Here is a 20,310-nt window from a genome sequence, read left to right as displayed (position 1 = left end):
CCCATCCTTCCTTCCATGGCATGTCATCTTTCCCAACATTGGGAAAACACCCTGTGGTCATACACTCCCTTTCATATGGAAGGGTGCTGCGGCTGCACAATCTGTCTTGTCTTGTATTTAGGAGTAATATGACCTTTGATCCAATGTCTTTTGGACACAGTCACTGATTTTGAAAACTGAAAAGCAAGATCTGTATAATTAGGCTGGACATGTTCCCTCTGAGGTTATTCATGCAAGATATTTTCTTCAAATTCATTAGTAATTCTGTTTTAGTTCAAATTCATTACTAATTCTAGTTTGAATCGATCAGTGTTGGTCTTATATTTGCATTTTCAATCATGCATTATTTATCATTTCCAACTTACCTGTAACTTAGTTTTATTTACTCACTAAAGCTAATTTTACTTGGAATTTTTCCAAATCCGAGTAAAAAATGGCATTGGCATTGGTTACTCACCAGTTGCCCAGTACCTTTTTTATGAATTTCAACAATGCATGGTGGTGAGAATATGATATTGCTTAGTGCGATCATCAAATCGCAACGGTAGTGATGTAATTATATAAATATATAGTTTGCCACGCTGAGTTTCAGAGTACTGTAACAGCACTCTGCATTTAAGAACGCAACATTCGTCATGAGACGTTTATGAACCTGTTGTTGTCAACAAAGAGAAGCGATAAGCTCTTTCTGCAGTGCGTGATCAGGTTTTCTTGTTTGTCTTTAGCTGATCACATGCCTGCTCCCTCTAAGAGAGTCCTTCACTGTAATGTTAGTCATCTGAAGCATTATGAGGAAAACATGGCCTTGTCTTGACACAGTCTGAATCATAAGATAGGGGCAGAATGAAGTGTTAGCATAAGTGATTCAGAGGCTAGCGCTTTTATATCACCACAGCACACCCATAAACCCATCGCTGCACTGTTTGATTTAGTACTGTAACTCACAAAGATGGTGAGAAAATGAAAATAAATATGGCGTCTAGACCTATGATGCGTCTCGGAGTGCACATTCATCTTTATAACTTACATTTGTGTTACTCAGAGGTCTGTAGGGGCAGACCGCTCAGAAGACTTGGACGCGTCTGTGTGTGGATCGTGAAGAAAGAGCATTGGAACTGAATTATTAAAACTCATGCACATTAGTATTCCAATGCTGTTGCCACTGTGGATGAGATGGAAGGAAGAACCAGAGCTTTGGATTTTCAGCTCTCTCTCTAGTGTTTGAATTAACTACATATCATTATTTAGACCTAGTATGCTAAATGGTATACATACCAGTGGCCAGTTGCATAAACTTAGCCACTATGTAAAGACTGTGTCTTAAGAGCTAGTTTGACTAACTAGTAGGGGTGTAATGGTACACAGAAGTCACTGTTCTGTACGTACCTCGGTGTTGGGGTCACGGTTCGATACAAGTTCGATACAATAGGAAAAATGGTCACACTTTAGTTTAGGGTCCAATTCTCACAATTTTTTCCCCATTAAACTCCTAATTACTGTTTTTTTTAATAGTTATCCAGGTAGTTGTTCATTTTAGGTGTTGGGTAGGATTAAGCGATGTAGAATAAGGTCATGCAGAATAAGGCATTAATTCCCCCCTGAGGTAGATGGTACAGTATAGCCTCCTATAGTATATCAAGCACTAAGCAGTAAACAGAATGCACTCTTGCATAGGTCATATTTTTTGCAGGGCTGATAAAAAGAAAAGGTATTTTGTCTCAACCAGAAGCATCTTGAGTACAAAATAAAGAGAATAATGAAAAATAAAACTTGTGCATTAGGTGTGTTACAGTCTGCTCCACTTAAACTATATTTAAACATTCAAAGCTTAAGCCCAACCTTCTTATACTTAATTTTCCACATTCCACTCCATTTCGCACACAGTCAAATGTGCAAGCCTTTTAAAGTGTACTCCTTTGTCCGTGAGCACAGAAAGACATGTTCGATGCGTGAGCACTATCTAGAGGATATGTTTTCAAGTGCTCAAGTCATTCGCAAACATAGCCTATTCGCTGTTCTTCTTCTGAGCTTTTTCCTGTTGTGGTGGTTGGCAAACAGCATTTCATTACTACGTGCGCCCCCTTCTGGATTGGAGCATGGATCACCTTGACTGACTGTATTCGTCATCTGACTGCATGAGCCGAACCGTGACACCCGTACCGTGATGGTTCGGGACGAATACATGTAGCGTTACAACCCCTACTAACAAGCAGTTAACTAATGTCCAGTTAAAATTAGATCGATGTACGAAACTGACCTTAAGAAGTTAGGACCAGTCTTGAAGAAAAAATTTAGATTACTAACTTTTAACCCTCGGGTCTGAGGCTGATTTGGGGCCTGGAGAAGTTTTGACATGCCCTGACATTTGTGCTTTTTTCAGTTGTTCATAAACATATTAATGGAAAAAGTGTCATTACACTGTATGCAGCACAAACTAGGCTACAATAATATGTAAGGAACATGTATGTACATGTTTGTATTTTTGAAGGAATAACGTTTATGCGTGGTTATTGAAAAAACAAAAAACTTAAGTCACTGAAATAAAGCCAAAAAATATATATTAAATCTGTGTTCACAAGACTTCTGGGTATTGGAGGTTGTAGACTAGAGTTTTTGCTTCAAAATTATGTAAAAATTATCATTCCTACTCCTTCATATAAAACAATAGAGAGATTTAAATTTTCTAAAACATCTTTGGTCAAGAAACACAGTATGCGTGGAGGCGTGAATAATCATGAATAATGGATGATTCTCACCTGAGAAGACAAAAGAATCAGATAAAGAGCTCTAATGACCTGCATAATAATGAGCTCTTTCAGTCAGGTAGGCTGTGAAAAAACCCTGTTGATCATGTCTCAGCTCATCATAATGTAAATCAAACATACAGAAAAAACAGCAATACTGTGAAATATTATTAGAATTTAAAAGAATGGTATTCTATTATTAAAATATAATGCATTTCTATGATACAAAGTGTCTGAACAGTTATGTTACCTCTATGGCATTTCATATAGGCTTTTAGCTTAAAAGCATGCACATTTGGAGAAATATTGATGGATTCTCATGTTTATGTCAATTTTCTATACAGAGGAGTAATATTTATTCAATATTTTTTGTTATCACTGTGAACGCTGGATACTGTGTTTACAATTCATACTTGCAGCCGGAGGGCGCTCTGTGCACTTTTAGTCCACAAATGCCAATGCTAAAGAAGAATAGGCAATCCAGGAAATAACTGAAATAACAGAGGCCAGAGATCGCTAACTATGGCTATTCAAAACACTTTTCAAGACAATAAATACACGATTGAGACGATGAATGCATGTATTGACTGAATTTGCCTCTGAATAGCGCTCCCTCTGTGGGCGTGGCCGCATTAGCGGATAATGAGCTGAATCACGGATTTCTGACATGGCTCTCTTTTCATACAGATTACATAAACACAGAATGTTTGTTTTCGATTTGACTTGCACGATTTAAAACCTGACATTTCAACGTTTCCTTAGACATAAGTGTCTTTTTTTTTTCCATTTTATTTGTCATATTCATAAGTTACAGTTCATTTTCTGAGAACTATCAGATTGGACTTCGTTCAGAGGGAGAGGAGAGATCACGCATCATGTTAGTTTTCTTTATTTTACAAAAGGCACAACATTTTGTTTTTACTCTGAGTGTACACAAATAAAAGAAGATATTCCACAGATTAAAATGGTGTATAGCTCTTAATTGTATGTGCAACATTGACGGAGTATTCTGAGTCTCTTTCACACTAGTTAGAAAAAAACCGCGGTGATCACGCCGGCGTGACTGCCGACCCGAGGGAGTTAAGACTAGTAGTTGTGAAAAGTACCAAAATGTGATTCATAAACACCTCTGATTGGCCATTGTGTTGACATGCTCATCGGATATGTCTGTGATTAGCTACAATGATCAACTCATGAGATCGTTTGAAAGCACACACAAGTGAAATTTTGAAAGTTGAAAGCTGGAGCGTTTGAAAGTAGGCGTTCATCAGCGGACTGGTCGGCGATAGACGCCTGCTTTCAAACACTCCTGTGTGTATCTGTGTAAGCGCTCTGTGAAGAACGTCATTGATGACTATTTACAACGTTTTTGAAGCGTTGATCATTGAAGCCAATCACAGACATATCCGATGAGCGTGTCAACACAATGGTCAAACAGAGGTGTTTACGAATCCGCTCAACAGAGTTCAAAGCGTCACATTTTTAAAATTTCAGTACCGACGTGGTACCGAAGTCGGTACTTTTGACAACTCTAAAGACTAGTCTAAACCGTTTGTGCAATCAGCCACAGGTCTACATTCACACGTTGCCGTGCTCTTATTGGTTCATGGTGAAATCCTTGTGGGTGCTTAGTCTTCATTCAGGAGGCAGTACTGCATTGGATCCGTGATAAACCATCATCATCCTCATTAAGGTTCCTTTGCCCTACATCTCCCAGAAAACCGGCACACCTGCCTCCTGCATGTGTTTATGGAGAGAAGGTGTCTGCTAATGACATCATAGCTTCCAACCGCTCGGGATTTCCAGACCTGAGGGAATGTCTCTCTGGCACACACACCTTTGTCAGAATGGCTCTGGATTATTTTACCCTCACCTCCCTTTTCTGTTTTTATATGAGGTTTGTTTTGTTTTATGTTTAACTAGCTCAAACTAAACACCAGAGCGGTGATACATTTCTAAAATGTGCATGAGTCATTCCACTTGGTACTACTTTATGTCTTTATAGTGTTTTGAGGGGTTGCTTACTGGCCAAGTGAGTTTTTTCACAAAGTTTAGTTTATCTCACTTTTGCATTTCTCTCCATTGGCTTGTTCCATTTAAGTTCTGTAAGAGGAAATGGGTTACTGTAACAAATTTCAAATAGAGCTATATGTTTCCTAAGCCATTTGTCCTGCTGACAGGCCGTGGGATTTATCAACAGACCTACTGACCTTTGGCCTTTAAACTTCAGATGGCCCCAGCCTTAAGCTCTCCTACCAAACCTGGGTTCATTTTAGCCTTCGCTTTAGGCTATGTTTGAAGGTGTAATGGCCTTAGAACATCTAAACACACATGCAGTCACAGTCCAGCACAAGGTCAATGCACTCAAGGACCAGGGATCATGTCTTTTCTCGGAAGGTCAAAGGACTCAATTGAGTTTCACAACACTGAGGAGAATTGCTTAAATCTCAAAAATGCATACGCAGCACATGAACGGATTTGCAGAGGTTGTTTAGAATTGCTGCTTGTGCAACATTCGTTTATGCGTTTCTGTTATTCAATTAAAACTGCAACTTAGACTCAAGTGGTGTTCTCTAAATGTTAATGAACCTTATTGTCAGGATTTTAGTCTTTTTAACCAAGAGATTGTAAATTTAAATCGTTAAAATGTTCTGTTCTCAGGTGTATTTGTCACCAATGATTAATATTAGTTTTTCTTCAACCGAAAGTGTCCAAATAGGGCATCACTGAGATAAAGTTAGCAGTATTCACCAGGTCATGTGATCTCAACATGGCAGCATATCACTGTCGTCTTCGTCTAATGTGAGCGAACATCATTATAAACATGTCTGAAGTACATCTGAAGAAACTTGTAGAGCCTGTGATAATAACCTTACATCTGTCTTGCATGCCAACTTGGAGTGCAGAAGATCAGGTGTCACAAAGGACACCTGAGGTTATTGTTAGCAATAGGGGCGATGAGGTCAGAGATGTATGCTTGTACACGCCTTGCTAGTGCGTCCTGCACACAGCTGTCAGAATGCTCTCCTGTCAGTGGAATGCTGAAAATGTAGCCGTGTGTATTTTTGAGTCTGAGGAGCTGCAAGTTGTCTATAAACATAGGGTTTTCACAGTGATGCTATAGAAGAATCATTTTTGGTTTCCCAAAGAACCTTTAAGTGAGCAGTTTTTAAAAGAACCATGTTTTTCTTGGTGTAAAGAACATTTTAAAAATCTAAAGAACCTTTTTCCACTATAAAAAAAAACCTTTTGTGCAAAAAAGGTTCCATGAATGTTAAAGTTTTTTCATTGAGCCACAGATTTCAATAAAGAAAATTAGGATTGAAAAATCAAGATATTGCCCATCCCTGTCATGCACACTCACACATACACAGTCTGCTGAAAGATGAAAAAGAGAGGAAAAGCTTGGGTCATGTGTTTAAAGCTCCTCACGTGGTGTGTGCTGGCATGAGGTCTCTCTGACTCTGTAAACAGACCTCTAAATGTGATTAACCTCACATTTCTCCCATTGCACTTCATCAGTACAGTTAAAGCAGCAGGAGACAGAAGCAGTCATGAATTTTAGGGCATGTTTGAGTGAATCCAGTCATTTTTATTCTCATTTTCTATCATTATATTTATCTGGATTATATCACAAATATACAGTATCTCACAAAAGTGAGTACACCCCTCACATTTCAGCAACCATTTTAGTATATCTACTCAAGGGACAATACTATAGAAATGAAACTTGGATATATTTTAGAGTAGTCAATGTGCTGCTTGTATAGAAGTATAGCTTTACTGTCCTCTGAAAATAACTTGACATACAGCCAAATACGACATTGTCAAAATAGCTGGCAACAAAAGTGAGTATACTGAAAACTGATAACAGTTTATGTTGTTTAACCATGCAAAGCCACATGTCCTATTCATCATGTTCATGTTTTTGTCTGCTTGACAGGACCATACAAATGTGTGGATCTTGTATTAGAGCAGTTAAAATTTGGTGCTTTGGGTACAGTTCTCTCATACTGATCACTGGATGTTCAACATGGCACCTCATGACAAAGAACTCTCTGAGGATTTGAGAATTAGAATCGTTGCTCTCCACAAAGATGGCCTAGGCTATAAGAAGTTCAGTAACACCATGAAACTGAGTTACAGCACAGTGACCAGGGTCATAGAGAGAGGTTTTCCAAGACGGGTTCCACTTGGAACAGGCCAAAGAAGTTGAGACATTGTGCTGTGCGTCAGGTGCAGAAGCTGGCTTCAAAAAACAGATGCATGAGTGCTGCCAGCATTGCTTTAGAGGTCGCAGAAGCGGAAGGTCAGCTTGTCATTGCTCAGACCATACGCCGCACACTGCAACAAGTCGTTTTGCATGGCCGTCGTCCCAGAAGGAAGCCTCTTCTGAAGCTCATAAACAGTTTGCTGAAGACAACCTGTCCAAGAGCATGAATTACTGGAACCATGTCCTGTGGTCTGATGAGACTAAGATAAACTTGTTTGGATCAGATGGTGTCCAGCATGTATGGTGACGCCCTGGTGAGGAGTACCAACAAAATTGTGTCTTGCCTGCAGTCAAGCATGGTGGTGGTAGCATCACGGTCTGGGGCTGCATGATTGCTGCTGGTACTGGGGAGCTCTGCTTCATTGAGGGAAACATGGATTCCAACATGTACTGTGACATTCTGAAGCAGAACATGATGCCCTCCCTTCAGAAACTGGGCCGAACGGCAGTTTTCCAACATGATAATGACCCTGAACACACCGCCAAGATGACAACTGCCTTGCTGAGGAAGCTGAAGGTGATTGGCCAAGTATGTCTCCAGACCTGAACCCTATTGAGCACATTGGGCATCCTCAAGCGGAAGGTGTAGAAGCGCCATGTGTCTAACATCCAGCAGCTCCATTATGGAGAAGTGGAAGAGGATCCCAGCAACAATCTGTGCAGCTCTGGTGAATTCCATGCCCAGGAGGATTAAGGCAGTGCTAAATAACAGTGGTGCTCACACAAAATATTGACACTTTGGACAAAGTTTTGACATGTTCACTTAGGGTGTACTCACTTTTGTTGCCAGTTATTTTGACAATAATGGCTGTATGCTGAGTTATTTTCAGAGGACAGTAAATCTGTACTGCTATACAAGCAGCACATTGTCTACTCTAAAGTATATCCAATTTTCATTTCTATAGTATTGTCTCTTGAGAACATCTAATAAAATGGTTGCTGAAATGTGAGGGGTGTACTCACTTTTGTGAGATACTGTATATGTATGTATGTATTACATCGGCTACCCTGCTTTGTAGAACCGATTTGATATTAGTCATTGAAAACCCCTTATTGGTTGTCCACTGCTGTGTAGTAAAACTATCAAGTAGCTACTCTGGAATGTGAGGGACTGTCTCAGTAGCAGTTAGACTTTAAAGGAAACACATGCACACCATACAGTCCACCTGTGTACCATTACCAGAGACCCCAGATCGTTGTCACGCCTGGCCGCAAATGACCAATGAAATCTGCACAGCGAAGCTCCAAGAACTGCTATTAGCATTGCAGCAAATATTTGCATGGTGTATTAAGTGTCTATAGAAACTGTACTGCCTCCTAGTGGTTGAACATGATGAGTTTTAACACTAAACTGCCAGGCAAATTTATTCCTTTGTTTTGCATTTCAGTATTATTTGTATGTACTATTATAATAATTACTAATATACTAAATTTGTTAATTTTTATATTTTCATATTTATGTTTTTATTTAAGCTTTATTTCACTGAATGAAATGTTTTTGTGGTTTTAAATTTGGTTAACAATAACATCATTGGTTGAGTCATTCTTTAATATTAATTGATCATGTTTTGTGTCCAAGACTTTCAATTAAATGTTTTTTGGTCTTTTCTTTGGCAAAATCTGGTTAAAAACTGCTTGTTTGTATTGTTCACGATAATCCTATCAGTGGTTCATGAAATGTCGTCGTGTTTGCGTAGGTAAAGACGATGTGCGGGTGCAGCTGGACAGCGCTCTTCAGGACGTCAATACGCGCTATGCCGTGTTAGAGGAGACGGAGAAGAGAGCTGTGTGTCGAGCTCTTATAGAAGAAAGAGGAAGATTCTGCTCATTTGTCACAATGCTCAAACCTGTCCTGGTGAGTGTCTGAGCAGACTGATAAAAGTTTATATTTTTGCCTGGTTTAAAATCTATATTGTTTGTATTGAGACATACATTTTCATGACATTTTAACATACAACATTTGTTTTGTACTCTAAAATACTTAAACGTTGTGATAGTATTTATTTTAATGCCTTTAATTGATGCTGTTTTTTTAATTAAATGGGATGATTCTCTGTGTATTACAGTAAAGCAATGCATTACAATTATGAGAATTAGGGAAAAATGAAAATTATTATGAAAACAATTTAATAATGCAAAACCAGGCTTTATTTTTTTTTTATAAATTTATCTTTATTTCTTTTGATTTTGGGATGAAACTTGACAGATTCATGCAGGTGTACTGTTGCGAATATATTCATATTTAATTATGCATAAGCACAAGCATGTTGTCTGATTTTTTTTTTTTTTTTTTTTTTTCTTGGTAATGTCAGGATGAAGAAATAGGCATGCTTGGGGAAGTCACCCACTTACAGACAATTCTAGAAGATCTTGGCAACCTGACAGCTGATCCCAACACACTGCCCCCTGCTAGTGAACAGGTACTGCATGTCTTCTGAATAACATTTTTAAAATGTTTTTTAGAAAATGTCTTCTGCATGTCAGGCCAACATGTTACCACATCATATCTCTTTTGATCTGTAGAGCTGTACATGCTCTCTTTGACTATGTCTTGTTTTGTTTATGCAGGTTATTCTTGATCTGAAAGGCTCGGACTACAGCTACTCATATCAGACTCCACCCGGCTCTCCTAGCAACACGTTATCACGAAAGAGCAGCATCAGCAGGTGAGTTCAGTGTCAGTATTAGCAAAAAGTGTAGCAAAAAGCGATCACGTAAAAAAACATCCTCCTTAAATGGATTTACAAACAAAGCATTTTTAATCAAGCTCCAAAAACAGCTCATTTTGATATTGCGTAATCTGTGACGGCAAATACATATGACTGTCTCCAGAGCAAGATATTGATGTAGTTATACATCATTGCACAATAGGCCCCGCCCACTGGTATTCAGTTGCTTAACGAATGATATTTGCCTAGACTGGATGTAAGTGTTGTGTCAAAAGCAAATAGATCCAATTATAATCACTGATGCTGTCTACTAGATACAGTATACAGATGAGCGTTCAGTTTCTGACAACAAGACAAACGTAAGAGTAAAAGAGAGTTCACTTTCATGTATTTAAACAGTTCTTTTGCGACTCTGTACAGACTTCAGAAGGATCCCAGCATCTGAAACAAGCGGATGGTTTTATTTTAATGGTGTCCCGGATTATGTCAGAAGATTATTTAATTGCTCAGAGCATTTTGTTTTGTAAACAATGCACAGTATAATGGAGAGTTTGCAAAGAAATTTGTTGAAAGATGAAGCAGGCAACTGTATTGGATCTGACAACAGCTGCGTCACAAACCTTAAGTAAATGATTTAATTTTGTCTGTAAAAAACGGTTTTATATGGATAATGTTTTCAAAACACTCGCCTGCAATAGCGAGTGGGCATTGATACTGTTTCCTATGCAATGACTTTAACCAGTCATAACAGTGGGCATGACAGAGGGTCAGACAGAGGGTCAGAATGAAGGTTGAAAATAACATTAACATTAAAATTGAACCTCAAGGAACATATTAAAATAATAAAATCCATGTCATGACCCCTTTAAAACTGATTGGAAAAGTATGAGCACAGAATAATTGCTCATTTCTTTCTGTCCCTCACAGTAACTACACCTCTGTGCGTCATGTCCCGTCTTTGGACTCCATCTCCAGCGCAGTGGATGGCCTTCACCTGCGAGCCCCAGACACAACACGGGTATCACCAAACCACAAAACTATTGGTCTAACTTACCTGGCCCATTTATGATGCATTAACCCTTTGAAACCCAAATAGTTTAAATAATTTGTCACTCAGAACACACATACAATCTCATTCAGCCCAAAGCAAATATGGCTGTAAGCATCATCACAGCCTCTAGTCCGTTGTGGTGCATAATCCAAACCCCCCTCAAAATCCCAACTCACTTTCACTGTTATGATGCTGAAAATATTAACAAATAAAATGTGTATTCTATTTTAGATGTTTTCTTCACACTAGTCTGAAGGAAGACATATTATGGAAGTAATGGCCAAAATAGCCTATAATTTCAAAATTGATCAGTTCATGAAAAGCGTCTCTGCTTAAATTTGATCATTAGTAGCTATATTATGTGATTATATAATTTAAAAGATAAATCAACAAGTGATATTTTATGATTTCTATTCAGGCACTGAATAGAATACCCAAAAGCATTTTGATGGAGGCTTGGATTTGACACCGTCTAATCTCATCTTTCTCTTGTCCCACTCCTCTCTGCCCCTCACCTCCATCTCCCAGCGCTCACGCAGTCCTCTCCTCCTGGTCGGAGGGGAGGAAGGCGCTCGTTCTCTCAGTGAGGGGAATTCTCCCACAATCCCTCGCACCGGCCACCGTGGCCCACACCTCCGGCACAGGAGCACTGTGAGCATAGACTCAGTGTAGTGTAGTGCTGTGTGTGTGACTGTGAATGGATTAATTATTGTTGCATGTACTATTGGACACTTACCTCTTATGTGTTTGTCATTGTGCATGTGTGGAGGTTGTATATGTGTGAAGGTAGAGAGCGCCCTCTGCAGGCCATTTTAGAGGGACACATCTGATAACTTTACACTGGGAGATGCAAGTGATTTTAAATGATTTTCTGATTATCAGACCCCATTTCTTAAATCAAACACACTAACCAGTATACTATAAACCTGCATGCTGCTTAAAAACTCATCTGAACTTTTACCAAACTGTCATTAAAGTCAACGTGGTATCAAAAATGACTATTTATATACGTTTAACGTTTAAACCAATGACCTAATAACTATTGATTAAGGCTGTAAGAATGTATCAGGTCACAATATATCGCAATACAGAAATATGTATCGTGGATATCGACAATATGTATTGTGTATAGTTGATCCAAAATGAAGGTTTAGACAGAATCTAGCATCAACTGTGGTAAACCCAAAAGGTCACACATTTAAGCTTCTGTATTTATTACTTTATTATTGATATATTTAAAAAAATAAAAATAAAAAAAAAAATAAAAAAAAAATATATATATATATATATATATATATATATATATATATATATGTAGTCAGGAACAGAGTGCAAACATATGTCTAACATAATTCTGTATTTTTAGCTAAGCAGAATCATGACTATTTCTGTTGGTATCACCATTGACCTGTCATGGGGGAGAAGAACTAAGCTCATTCCTGATGCAATACCAAATTTAGTATTTTAATGAACAATACTTGAACAGTTTATCATATGTCTTAGAAGTTATCATTAAAAAAAAAAAAACATTTTTTAAATTTTTTGCCTTTGTTTAAAGTATAATGACATCAGTATCACGTATCAAGCCGAGTGTATTGTTACACTTATGCTAATTAGAAATCATTGTATACTACTGTTGTAGGTAATGCAGACTTTATAAATGTAAAATATTTTTAAAAAAGTGATTTAATGCTGATTAACATTACTAGAATAAAGGGTTCTGCAGTAATAGCAAATAATGGCAATTTGAAAAGATGCATTAGCATTGGGTTGCAATGCTTTGGAGGACTTGAGCTTCAGCCTCCATGTCCTGGTTAAAAAACCTCCACAGTCCTCTGCAAACTCACATTCAGACCTGAAATGCCCACTTTTCACAATCCAGTCAATTTAAAATTGAGTTCCACCCTACATTTTATATTCTTATAATGAAATCACTTTGAACACCATTTTATGTTGACTTTAAGGGTGTTTTCAGACCTGTAGATCGTTTGCTTTGTTCCGAAACAGGGACTTCATTTGTTACAATGCTGCATTTTCTTCTTTGTTCGGTTCACTTTCACATGGCAACATTTCAAAGAGTACGAAAATGTGTTTATGCAAGTAACGTGAATAAAACTGAAGTTATATATATATATATATATATATATATATATATATATATATATATATATATATATATATATATATATATATATATATATATATATATATATATGCAGTTAGAGTGGTAATCAAGGCTACATCGGAAAAGCATTCTTGCAATGCACGGAGAAGGGCAATTACACAACATTTTAAAGGGTTGGTTCACCCAAAAAATTCTGAAAATTTTGTCATTAATTAAAATTCTGAAAATTCTGTCATTAATTACTCACCCTCATGTTGTTTCAAACCTGTAAGACTTGCGTTCATCTTCGGAACACAAATGAATATCTTTTTGATGAAAGCTTTAAGTTTTAAGTTTTAAGATCTCTTTATGAACTTTTAGAAGTGTCAGAAGTGGTAGTTGCATAGCTGTCTATGGAGGGACAGAAATCTCACAGATTTAATTAAAAAGATCTTCATTTGTGTTCCAAAGATGATCGAAAGTCTTATGGGTCTTACAACATGAGGGTGAGTAATTAATGACAGAATTTTAATTTTTTGGGTGAACTAACCCTTCAAAATGAAGAGGAGCTCTTTGATTTTCAACTGCGATAACTAATGTCCTCAATCACAGAATCAGAGACTGCTGCTTTTTATATAACACATTTCCCAATATGAATTATGATACCGCTTGGTTCATTGGTCCATTGGGTCGGGTTGCTTTCTCACCTCAGCCGAACCACCCCAGAGTTTGTTTTCAGTCGGGCCGAGACCACCTCGTTCAGGCGATTTGTTTTGGTGAGGATCCGAGCACGATTGCCATGTTCACATATGCCTAAAAAAAAACGAACTAAGGGAGAAAATGCACCAGGTTTCGAAACAAACGCTCCAAATGAGCCAGGTGTGAAAACCCCCTAAATCTTGATCTTGTTTTGACTACAGTGTTATAGTGTTTTGTTTTTCTTACCTGTACTAAGTTGACATGGACTAACATAGTATATCCTTGTTCAGGATCAAGGCCAGAACTCTCCTGGCACAGAGAACGGGACCTCGATGCCCCCACTACACAAAGCTTACAGTGGGCATGAGGAGAGAGCCAGGACGCTGTCCTCATCGGGCAAGGTACATACTCATTTTAATGCGGGAATGATGCACTAAATGTGCACAAGTTTTTCTTTTCTAAACTAAAAGTACATTTTATACACCTTTTGATTCTATTGGAATTATTGTGGTCGACTCCACACTTCCCAACTCTGATTGGCTCTCGCTCCTGTCCGTAGCCACAGTCAGCCAGGGAGCAGCTGGCTCTTACTCTGGGAGGCGGGCTTAATTCAGAAGCTCCTCGGACCAGCCGAGATTCCCTCCACTGCTCTAGCGGATACAGCACCCAGACGACTACGCCGTCCTGCTCGGAGGACACCATTCCCTCACAGCACGGTCAGTACGCGTGCACGTACACACACAGGCATGAGCTTTTTCACATTTATTTTTTTTCTGTTCTGTAAATTTCCTTTCCAGTCTGGAGAGATTATCAAAAGTGCTCAATCTAGATTTCTTTTTCTCCTTTGTGTTTTTGTATGGCATTTTCCCCCTTTATGTTTTGACACTTTTACATCGTTTCTCAACACAGTAATCTGATTTGTGGTTTGTGTAGGCATTAAATGTGCCTTTGTGGCATTGTAGACCAATTTTAGACTAAATCTGATGTGCTTGCACAAATCACAGGCTTAGATTGCTGTCCAAAGTGCGTGTTTTTGGCCCTTTGTATATATGTTAAATATACTTTATTGTTCTCTTACAGCCGTAAAGAAAGAACCTCCTCTATATGGTAGGTTTCTGAATGTCATTGCATAGACTTGATTATTCTCATTGTGATCATATACCAATAATAAACAACATTAAATGTCTTTATTTTAGGAAATCCATGTCATATTGCAGGCGTGCCTTTGTTGAAAGAGTGTTATCTGTACATGTACGATTTGAGTGTGTGCAACCATGAGATATAACATACGGCATCTCGTCAATTGTCAAGTCTATTATCCATCTTCTCATGTTGTTCGAGTGTAACTGAAAGACACACCCTAAAACAGAGCTTTTGTGTGTCTGTCTTTTGGGAGGTAATCCAGTACTGTAGTCTTCATGCAGACATTTTTTAGGGGTGTCAGTTTAGTGCATTTAAGACAATATGGTTTAAAAATATAGATTTTTAATGTTTTATTTATTTGTTTTATTTAATGCATGCATTCATAAATTTTCTTTTTCCTCTTCTTTTTTTTTTTTTTTTTTTCTTTTTTTTTTTGTGCCAGTTAGTTCAGGTTTCCACAAAGAAAAGGTATACTCCGTTTTTTTTTAAACATTTTTAAATAAATAAATAAATGTATAAAAAGTTAATTAAAAGTATACAAATTTTTTTTAAACATTTTTGCATGTTACTTTAGGAATCTGTCAAAAAAAAAATTATTGTCATTTATTAGGTAAATAACAAACTGAAATAACTAAATAGTCTTTATTCACACAAAATAACCATATATATATATATATATATATATATATATATATATATATATATATATATATATATATATATATATATATATATATATATATATATATATATATATATATATTTTTTTGTACTTTTCCACAGTCTCTTTTGTTCCAAACAGATTCTAGTTTTTCCCAAAACTTGCTTTTGGTGAAACTTTTTGCGATCTATTTTTGAATCCATTAAATCCCAACAATAATTTTATATTAGCATTAGAAACACTACTGTGACTTACATACCGTTAACCATTACAGAAACATAAAAAATGATTTTGGTAATCACCAGTACTGTTAGTTTAGGGCAGCTGTGGCTCAAACCTTACATTGGGTGGTGGTCTAATAAATTTGTTAAGCACTATAAATATACGCCCACTCTATAAAATATAAAATGTATACAGTTGCATGTGTATGTTTTTTTTTTTTTTTTTTCTACATAATGTTACCCTTAAAATGTGTTTAAAAACATCACAAGTTTGCAAGGCATAAAAACACACATGTACTGATCACCAAAGGTAAGATGGCGACAGCACAGCCCTGTCCTGATAGAGCTGGTGACGGGTCCTAAACACTCACACCGCTGGGCCATCTTCATTGTTAAACACTGACTTCAAATTTTGAAACATGCTTTTGTGTTTTCTTCCACTGTCATTCCCTGCATATGTAATTTCAGCTTCAATTACTTTTTTAATTTAATTTCATCACTAAACAATGTAGAAGTGGTATTATTCAACATTAACGCAGTGTGCGCCTCTCCTCTCTTACAGACTATGACTACATCTCACTGCACGGAGGAGAGGACGCCCACAGCCAGTCTGAATTTGATAAATCTTCTACAATTCCTCGCAACAGCGACTTAAGTCTCAATTACCGCAAAATGTTTCAAAGCAAGAGGCCGGCATCTACCGTCAGTCTGCTGATGGATCCGGAGCCTATAGGACCCCACACGGCCACTATCCGCCGTAAACCCTCCAGCAAGCCCAATATCCGCCGTGGAACCATCAGTGGAGGAGTGCCTATACCCATCTCCACACCGCAGGTTATTCATCTACTGAAACTTAAAGAATGTACAGGAGAACTACTGGAATATCTATCATAATTTGGAACCAATTCCTAAAGGATTGGAAGTTTTCTTAAAGGCTTAGTTCACCCAAAAATGAAATTTCTGCCATTAATTACTCGCACACTCATGTCGTTCCACATCTGTAAGACCTTTGTTCATCTTCAGAACACAAATTAAGATATTTTTGATGAGAGGTTTTTTTGTCTCCCATAGAAAGCAATGTAATTACCACATTCAAGGTCCAGAAAAGTAGCAAAGACATCATTAAAATAGTCAATGTGACTACAGTGGTTCATTCTTAATGTTATGAAGTGACAAGAATACTTTTTGTGTGCAAAACAAAAATAACGACTTTTTTTTTATAACAACAGTTTTGAAGGAAATACTTTTATTCAGTAAGGATGGATTAAATTTACCAAAAGACAGTATAAAAAGGCATTTATATGGTTAAATATTTCTATTTCAAATACATTGTTATTTTGAAATCTCTATTAATCAAAGAATCCAGAAAAAAAATAGTTTTTACAAAAATATTAAACAGCACAACTGTTTATAACTGATGATAATAAATGTTTATTGAGCAGCAAATCAGCATATTACAATTATTTCTGAAGGATCATGTGACACTGAAGAATAAAATATATTCAAATAAAAAGCAGTTATTTTAAATTGTAATAATGTTTGACAGTATTACAGTTTTACTGTATTATTGATCAAATAAATTGGGGAGTAGTGTGTATATCCAGTATTTTATTTTTCTAATGCAATACAATTAGGGTTCTAATCCAGTAGTACTGGAAGAAGTAAACAAGAACCCAATTAATTGGGATCTTATTTGATCTTATTTTTAAAGTTCCTTCAGTGTTTTTCTAAAGTTATGATAGAAATTCCAGTTGGAATCCTGTACAATTTTTAAGCTTGTTTACAATATTAAAGATGTTTTTGCATCCCTGTACTGAACCTTTTGGTTCTGATTTTAGGTGCCGATGAAGGCATCCGTTTCTACCGCCGGCCTGAGCGGCAGTGAGGAGACCGTGTGCCCTCCTGGGCTGATTCAGAGTAACAGGTTACCTGGCTCTGATCTGGCTCACACCAGACATAATCTCTGTACATCTACTCAGAGTCTGAGTGCAATGCCGCCTCCATACTATTCCATGTTCCCTGGGCAGCCACCAGTGGGCAGTACTGAGCCAATGTATCAAATGAGCAAGCAACAGCAGTATGCGTTGCACCAACAGCAACAGAGGCAGTATCAACAACAACAGCTGCAACACCAATATCACCAACAACACAATCAACAGCAATATAATCAACAACAGTACAATCACCAACAGCAATATAAACAACAACAGGAGTCGCAATATCAAGAGATCCAACAGAAACACAAACGTCAGTGTCAGCAGCAGCAGCATCAGATTCAGCAGCAGGTTCAAAACACGGCAGCTCACAATTCCAGCGTGCCAGTTGAAAGTGGGCAGCCCAATTCCGCCCAGCCCGGCGTGGACCATACCGACAGCGTTCCTGATCCGGGCAGCGGAGGTGACATGTTGAGTATGATACGCAGAGGAGTCAAATTACGTCGGACACTCACCAACGATCGTTCGGCACCTTTAATCACCCCCAACCATCTCGACTGATTTTATTTTTTCCATTGTTTGATTTTGTCTGTGGCTTTTTATAGTTGCTTTTTCCGTCTTTTCGCTTGGCGACTTTTTTCTGTGCCTTTTATTGTTGCAAGTTTGCTCTTTTTTCTTTTCTTTTTTTTAAGTGGGGGCAAAACCGTTGACTAAGGTGCGACTCTTGCCACATGAAAAGATGTTTGACTTAATTACACTGTGCTCAAAGAACAAACGTTTTGCCGTGTCCTTGCGAATGTTGCCTCTCAAATTAAAGTAAGTTCTGCAGGCTGTGTGCTTTACATGTATATGTATACTTATATATATACAGATATATATGTATTTAGAGATCTAGATCGAACGTCAGAGCTTAAGATATATTAAAGTTATTTGTTTGTTGTATTCGCAAAGATAAAGCACTCAGCCTTCTGGTTAGAGATCAAAACTTCTGTATATATTAGCGAAACTATTGAAAGACTGTTGTATTATTATTAATTTTGTTTTCATCTTTGTTTTTGAAATTAGACAAAGCAGCACTAGGCATCTATTTTTGTACAGTTTAGGGTAACAGAAAACTGCACCACTGCCTTTAATCCGCCCAATGACTGGATGCGAATGCAGCCAATGAGAGTTGTGGAGGGAGGGAAGGAAGGAGCGATGTGATTGGGTGGATGAATGAAGGACTGGAATAGTGGAACTTATTTGTGTTGCTTATGACTGTGAGAGCTTACAAAGGCATCACTGTGGTTATTTATTCGACCTGTTTGATTCTGAATCATTTTTAATCGTTTCTTTACCAAAGCTCTGATGCTGTAGCCTCGTAGATGCGTATAAACTTGCTCTCCTGGAGGATTTGCTATAAAGACTCTATTCATAAAACTTCAAACTTGTGGCCCATGACTTTTTTTTTTAAGCATTTTTTGTTTTTGAATCAAAAAACTGACTGTTGTCAACAAAAGAGATGCTTAAAGACAAAAAGAGACCTGCAGTTTTCCACCAATACAAAAGCACAATGGTTTAATGTTTGAAAATGAACTTAGCTAGCCATAATATTAGTCTTGTAATTTTACATTTGTACTGTCGAATAAGTGATATTTTTATTTTACAGTAGTAAGATTTCTTATTGCAATCATTTAGTAGTAATAATAATCATAATAAGAAATAATTATATTTTACAGTACAAATATTATTTTATGTAATCACAAAATACTTGGCCAAATTGTGCAACCCAACAAACAAGCACAGCAAAACTGGAGCTCTTTTTTTTTTTTTTATTGCATTTTAAATCATCACAATATTTGTCAGACAAATCGCAATTATATTTTTCGCCAAATCGTGCTGCCCTACTCTTAAATGTTCATTGTGTAAATTTTAGCGGCATCTAGAAGTGAGGTTGCGAATTGCAACCAACGGCTCAGTCCACCGCTCACCCCTCCCTTTCGAAGCACATAGAGAAGCTACGGTGGCCGACACAGGACAAAGATGTCGCCGTATGAGACAGCAGAGAGTCAAGCAGTGAGGTTTCTTTACAAATGTAAATTAAGAAATTATATCTTCTTTGTGCGTATTCAACGTAGTGACGATGCAAGCTTCCTCTAAAAACACCAGCAAAGAAGCAGTACAACATAGTGACGGAACGCACTCTGTAGAGCAGTTTGTCCGTTTAGGGCTACTGTAGAAACATGGCGGCGCAAAATGGCGACTTCCATGTAAGGGGACCCGCGGTGTATGTAGATAGAAATGGCTCATTCTAAGGTAATAAAAACATAACGGTTCATTATGCAAGGTCTTTATACACCACTGAAAACATAGTTATGTATATTATATTGCATTTCTGTCAATAGATCCTCCTAAATATTACACACTGGACCTTTAATGAATCACTCTAATCCCAAATCATCATTAACTGCTCATTATGGCAGCTTTCTCCAACAAAGGTGTGTAAAATGTTTGGATGTTGAGAATTGTGAAGTGGTTCTGTTTTTTGAGTTCTTTTGGGGGTTTATTCTAATATTGAATGTCGTTCGAGAGCGAGCTATAAGCATAGCCCAGATGCTTGCCTCATTTATGTTTATCAAATTTAAAAAAAAAAAATGCATTTCCTTTAGAGTTTCCTCTTAGAGTAGATTACCCAGAATTCTGTGTTGCGATGCACTTGTGGTTACTGTAGCTTTGCTACGCTACCCTGTTGTTTTCTTAAACGAAAGTAATGCTGGACATTTGCTTTCTAGCTTGAAGTGCATCACCATTACCTTTAACATTTTTAATATC

The 20,310-nt window shown here is 37.4% G+C and overlaps 1 protein-coding gene across 5 annotated transcripts in view; it reads left to right on the top strand.

The window, feature by feature from the left end:
- mtss1 (MTSS I-BAR domain containing 1) overlaps window positions 1-18,925 on the top strand; it is a 68,451-nt gene extending 49,526 nt beyond the window's left edge. For 4 of the 5 annotated variants that reach the window (XM_048199063.1, XM_048199062.1, XM_048199061.1 and 1 more), the window contains exons 8-16: window positions 8,715-8,872; window positions 9,330-9,437; window positions 9,586-9,683; window positions 10,614-10,704; window positions 13,831-13,941; window positions 14,100-14,256; window positions 14,621-14,647; window positions 16,128-16,399; window positions 17,404-18,925. In XM_048199063.1, coding sequence (XP_048055020.1) covers window positions 8,715-8,872; window positions 9,330-9,437; window positions 9,586-9,683; window positions 10,614-10,704; window positions 13,831-13,941; window positions 14,100-14,256; window positions 14,621-14,647; window positions 16,128-16,399; window positions 17,404-18,060 — 1,679 coding nt within the window. In that variant the 3' untranslated portion in view covers window positions 18,061-18,925. The remainder of the gene's footprint in view (window positions 1-8,714; window positions 8,873-9,329; window positions 9,438-9,585; window positions 9,684-10,613; window positions 10,705-13,830; window positions 13,942-14,099; window positions 14,257-14,620; window positions 14,648-16,127; window positions 16,400-17,403) is intronic. The other variant, XM_048199064.1, reaches the window with a different exon arrangement.
- Window positions 18,926-20,310: the final 1,385 nt, after the last annotated feature.

This window comes from Megalobrama amblycephala, linkage group LG8 (genome assembly GCF_018812025.1).
Source record: "Megalobrama amblycephala isolate DHTTF-2021 linkage group LG8, ASM1881202v1, whole genome shotgun sequence".
NCBI classification, from domain to species: domain Eukaryota; kingdom Metazoa; phylum Chordata; class Actinopteri; order Cypriniformes; family Xenocyprididae; genus Megalobrama; species Megalobrama amblycephala.
The sequence above is the reverse complement of the archived record's forward strand: the minus strand, read 5'-3'. Positions and strand labels throughout refer to the sequence as shown.